Source organism: Belonocnema kinseyi, chromosome 10, assembly GCF_010883055.1.
Source record: "Belonocnema kinseyi isolate 2016_QV_RU_SX_M_011 chromosome 10, B_treatae_v1, whole genome shotgun sequence".
NCBI lineage: Eukaryota > Metazoa > Arthropoda > Insecta > Hymenoptera > Cynipidae > Belonocnema > Belonocnema kinseyi.
In genome coordinates this window covers 96,711,496-96,716,724 of record NC_046666.1, presented here as the reverse complement: position 1 = coordinate 96,716,724, position 5,229 = coordinate 96,711,496, and the positions used below count along the sequence as shown (strand labels likewise).

Genomic DNA, 5,229 nt, shown 5'->3' with positions numbered 1-5,229 from the left:
AATTATTACATACATTTAGTACGTTTACGTTATACTTCTTAGAAACAGTTTTTTCTTTTTTCCGATGACCTTTTTTTTAGGAGTCACCCCCCAGTATTGGATCCCCGACCGCGCCCCTGAGTACCCAGTCCGCCACAGACGCTTCCTATTTATAAATATGTATATGTATATATGTGTGTGTGTATATATATTAGCGTGGAAAATCCGTCATTTTTTCTTTTTTAAAACTCGAATATTAATACGTGCCACTACGGACTTCAAAATCCCATTGAATTAATATGAGTAAATTTTAAACCTTCGAAAAGTTGAACTCATGTTCCAGAATTTCATAGAAACGTGTCCAGCTTTTTAGAATTTAAGAAGGGTTTCAACGAAATAAAATGTGCTAATAACTTTCATTTCCGACCCACCTCCACCCTCTCCCCAGCACACCAATTATGGCCCAAAAATGCAAAAACTACATTTTTAAGTATTATTGTTACTTTTTAGCAATTTCCATCGTCTTTTTAATGCATATAATTACCAATGGGCAATTTCAATATTTAACATGACTTTTTAAAGAATTTTCAATTGTTGGAAAAAATGCAAATTATTTTTAAAATTATTTATTCCCTAAAAATGTCAAAAATAATCGTACTTTATCATCGAAATGCAATATTTTCTTATTTGTTTTGAGTAGTAAATTTTTCTAAAAACATGATGTAATTATTTAAACAATTATTTATTATTTATTTTCAAAATTTGTGAAAATTTGCGCCAGAGATGTCTACTTTTTTCAAATTGGTATCGTATGCTACTTTTTGTTGAATAATTACATAATTTGTATACATTTCTATTAATATCTAACAGATTTCTATTTTTTTTAAATTTAATATGCCCGTACTATTTTTCTCGTTAAATTAACTATACAATCTGGTTAATGTAACCAGATTTCAGGCTACTCTGATCAGACAAAATAGTAAGGCCATATTAAACCAGAATTCTTGTAGATTTAACAAGACATTGTTTGTGTGAAATTATAGAACGAAGCATAAGATACTAAATTAGAAAGAAATTTGATATCTCTGGCTCAATTGTTAGCAATTTTGAAATATTTTTCGAAAATTTAAAAGTTTTCTATGTTTTCTATCAAATCTTCCATTCGGACTGAGTGCGTCAAATGTGGATTGGAGAAACTTTCGAATTGCTTAATTTGAATCGTTTTCTTTACGATTTGAACTGAACGCGTCAAATGTCGATTCGAAAGACTTTCGAATTGCCCACTTCGAATCGTTTTTCTTAAGATTCGAACTGAACACGTCGAATGTTGGTTCGAAAGACTTTCGAACTGCCCACTTCGAATCGTTTTTCTTACGATTCGAAATGAACGCGTCGAATGTCCGTTCGAAAGACTTTCGAACTGCCCACTTTGAATCGTTTTTCTTACGATTCGAACTGAACGCGTCGAATGTTGGTTCGAAAGAATTTCGAACTGCCACTTTGAATCGTTTGTCTTAGGATTCAAACTGAACGCGTCGAATGTCGATTCGAAAGAATTTCGAATCGGTTTTCCTTCGATTCAAACTGAGGGCGTCGAAATTTGATTTGGAAGACTTTTGAACTGCCCAGTTAAAAGTTTTTTTCTCGATTCGAACTAGCCTGTTCGAATTTCTTTCGAATCGACATTCGAAGCGCGTTAAATTTTGCACCAGTTTGGTTCGAAGCACTTTGCATTTTCCTAATAGGGGGGGGGGGGGGGGGGGGGGGGGGGGTTAAGAGCAAGGTAGGTGAAGATAGGCAAAGTTAGGCAGGAGAGAAAAGGGAGAATGAAGTGGCGGTCGTGGAATTGGAGAACTGGGAAATTATTTCGGAGAAATGCGAAATAAAAAAGGATAAGGGACACGGCAGTTTTTAATTGACCGCGATTTGACGAGGAAGCAAAGGGATGTACAGAGAATGCTGAACGACATGGCTAGGAGGGAGAGGATGGAAGGCAGAACCGCGAAGGTAGGGTAGAAGAAAATAAAAATAGATAAGAAAATGTGGGTGTGGGATTTGGAGAATGAGGTGTTGAAGGTAGTGCAAGGGTACTTGTTTTGTAAGAAGTATGGGTGGGTATAAAGCATGGAGGTGGAGTAGTGAAGGCGCTGTACTGGAACGAAGTAGGGATACAGAAAAAAGATGAAGATTTCTGGAGGTATATCCAGGAATTTGGCATTGTGGAACTGATTCAGACGTGGGTAATGAGAAAGGAATGGCAGAGAATAGAGCTAAAGCTGCCTGGGGGCTACGGGTGGAGACTCCAGGAGGTGGTTAGAGTAATGAAGAAAGGGAGGGCTGGAGGAATTATTATATCAGGGGTCTGTTATAGACCGGAGAAAGAAGTTCATGCTGGGAGAGAGGAGGGGTTGCAAATGAGGGCAGTGAAGATAGTAGGGATGAGGCTCAAGTTTGTGACAGTTTACAATAGGGGCGGGATGGAAAGTTTGAAGGAACGAGTTAAGACTTGCTAGGCAGCAGAGAGGAGGGCATGGTGGTACTAGGAGGAGATTTTAATGCGAGAATCGAAACGGAAGGGGGTCCTTATAGGGAGGGAGAAAGCTTTGAAAGAAAATCGAAGGATAAGGTAATAAGTGAAGAGGGGGAGATTCTAGGAGACTGGGTGGAGGATAGAGGCTGAACGGTGGCGAATGGTATGGTAACAGGGGACGAAGAGGGACCATACACGTATCTAAGTAAAGTAGGGTATCAGTGATAGACTGTGAGATCATAAATATGCACGGTCGGGAGGAGACAGAGAAATTCGCAGTGGAAGGGAGGGTAGCATAAGACTATCAGCCATTAATATCGTGGATAAGGAGAGCGTGGCGGAAGGCAAGGTGGGGAAGAATGGTCGTTAAGGGAGAGGGTGACAAAGACAAGGAGACAAGGAAAGAAGAAAGGCATATTGAAGCCGTGATAGGATAGGGCATGTAAATAGATGAAACGAAAGGTGAAAAGGAAGTACAAGAAGTGGAAAGAAGGAACTGCGAAAAGAGAGGAGTACGTATAAAAGAGGAACAAGCTTAGGTTGGTTAGTAAGAAGAAAAAGCAAGAAAAGGAAATAGATCTGGAAGAGGAGTTGAGAAGTGTTAAGACAGGAGGGGACGTGTGAAAGATTATTAATAGGTTTAGAAAACGTATCGTGGGGATAAGTAAGAAGATAGAGGAGCAGATAGGGAAGTTGAAAAAGTCGGAGTCATCAGGGCTGGACATGGTAGAGAACGAAGCGTCGTTGTGTTGCACAAAAGAGGTAAGGGTGAGACTGAAGGAGGTAGTGAAAAAAGTATGGTATTACGCTAATGAATACGGCGTACAAAGTATACGCGATGGTGTTGACGGATAGGCTGCGGAATGATTTTGAGGGAAAAAGAATATTGCCGTTATAAAGATAACAAATGGCTAAGCTAATATTGTCTCTGTTATTTATAGAAAAATCAATAAACGTTTATTGTCGGACTAGAAAGCACACAGAGAATCAGCAACTTTCAGATAAAGGTAAATTTCATGATGAAGAAACCTTTTCTAAGAAGCTTCAAAGTGCAGCTGGCGTATGAACATTTTAAAGATTTTTCCACTTTGTAATTGCAGAAATTACATTGATCTTTTCTTCTGATTTTCAGATCTGAACCAGAATATAGCAGACATTTTTGAAAACAATATGAAAGCTGTCCTCGCAAATATGAAGAAATACTTACTAGAAGAGCCACTTTCATCTGAATTGCAAAAATCTTTTAAGCATATTTTTTGTCATACAGAGGATGCATTGTCCTGCCGGAAAAGTGGGTACAAGACTGTATTAAGAAATATGAGTTTCGAAATTTTAGGGAAGTCTCCATTACAGGTTCTTATCTTTTTTTCAGTAGAAATAGAAACCTTTACAAAAACAACACAAATATTAAAATTTATTTCCTCACAAATTAATTCTGATATTTTGAATGTCACGTCATGATAAATATATTCATTTATTTATTTTAGCCAATAGCTCGACAGAATGGCATACAGTTGCTGCAAGAATTTCAAGATTTTCCATTGTTTTGTGAAGAAATAATTAATTACTTAACAAAAGTTTTAATGCGCTTATCTGTGTTAATCTATGAGAATACGTCTGATGGTTTAAAAGTGGTTGATGAAACAGTATTTTTACTGCACTCATTGAAAAAACTTTTGGAGATATTTTCGGAGATAAGCAAGGATTTAAACAATGAATTAGTTGGCAACAATTCAAAATATATTGAATATAAGAAAAGTTACAATAATTCGATGTGGAAGAGTTTTCAACACAAGAAAGTGCAAAAATGGAAGGCCCGAGTAGAAAAATTTAGGAAGTCAAACTATGCGCAGGTGTCTTTTATAGCAGGAAAATGTGCTGAATTACTTAATATTCACTTTGAATAAAAAATGCAAGTTTTTTGGATCCTAATAAGAAAACCATTACTTTTTATTTATAAATGCGTACAGCAAATTTTCATATTTTAAATATTTTTAGTGTTTCATACTAAATACGTTCTAAGGATTTAATAAGAAATATTTAAATTCTCAGATATTACATTGTAATACTTATGTCTATATGATATTAAATACTTGTAATTATGCAAGGCCTTCTTGTAGACACGGAATAAACATTTTGTCCTATGTTTTTGTTTGCACCCATCGAAGTTGATAGTCACATAACTGAAGTTTTCAAAATTGTAATACTAAAGTTCCAGCAAATGAAACATACATTATCTGCTTACGGAATTTTTGTAAACAAGATTTGGTGGAGAATGTTCCTGATTCTTAATTGATCAAAGCAATCAGCTTCGCTCTACCAACGGTAGGAATTGTAAGGTCTTTTCAACCTCAGGCTAAGTCTGGGAGTAAGAAGTTTTTTTCTAACATGAAAATAGCCATGATGGATTGTCCTTTTCTCAGGGCCCTCATATTAAAACCTCCTTCTTTATTGAGAAAGTTGGGAGGCTTAACTGCGAAGCGTCTTTTCCCTAGAGATTCCCTGTTGTATGAACGACCAGCTTCTAACCATTGGAGGTTAGTTGCCTTAGAAGAGAAATCAGATCGAATCAGAGCCAATAGTTCCGAAAGCATCGGAAGAGTTAGAAAATTAGGGTATTCATTGTCAACGTTCACACAGAGGTTATCTGGCCATGAGCTATCGAGCAGAAACATACTGCATGACGGCCTGCCCTTTGGTCTTTCCACCGCCCCTCAGCC

At 37.0% G+C, this 5,229-nt stretch overlaps 1 protein-coding gene across 2 annotated transcripts in view; it reads left to right on the top strand.

Annotated features, from left to right (window-relative positions):
• The window catches only part of LOC117182100, a 62,614-nt gene extending 57,978 nt beyond the window's left edge, over positions 1-4,636 (top strand). The window contains exons 2-4 of one of the 2 annotated variants that reach the window (XM_033375132.1): positions 3,451-3,516; positions 3,642-3,862; positions 3,997-4,636. In XM_033375132.1, coding sequence (XP_033231023.1) covers positions 3,451-3,516; positions 3,642-3,862; positions 3,997-4,416 — 707 coding nt within the window. In that variant the 3' untranslated portion in view covers positions 4,417-4,636. The remainder of the gene's footprint in view (positions 1-3,450; positions 3,517-3,641; positions 3,863-3,996) is intronic. The other variant, XM_033375133.1, reaches the window with a different exon arrangement.
• The last annotated feature ends 593 nt before the right edge of the window (positions 4,637-5,229 follow it).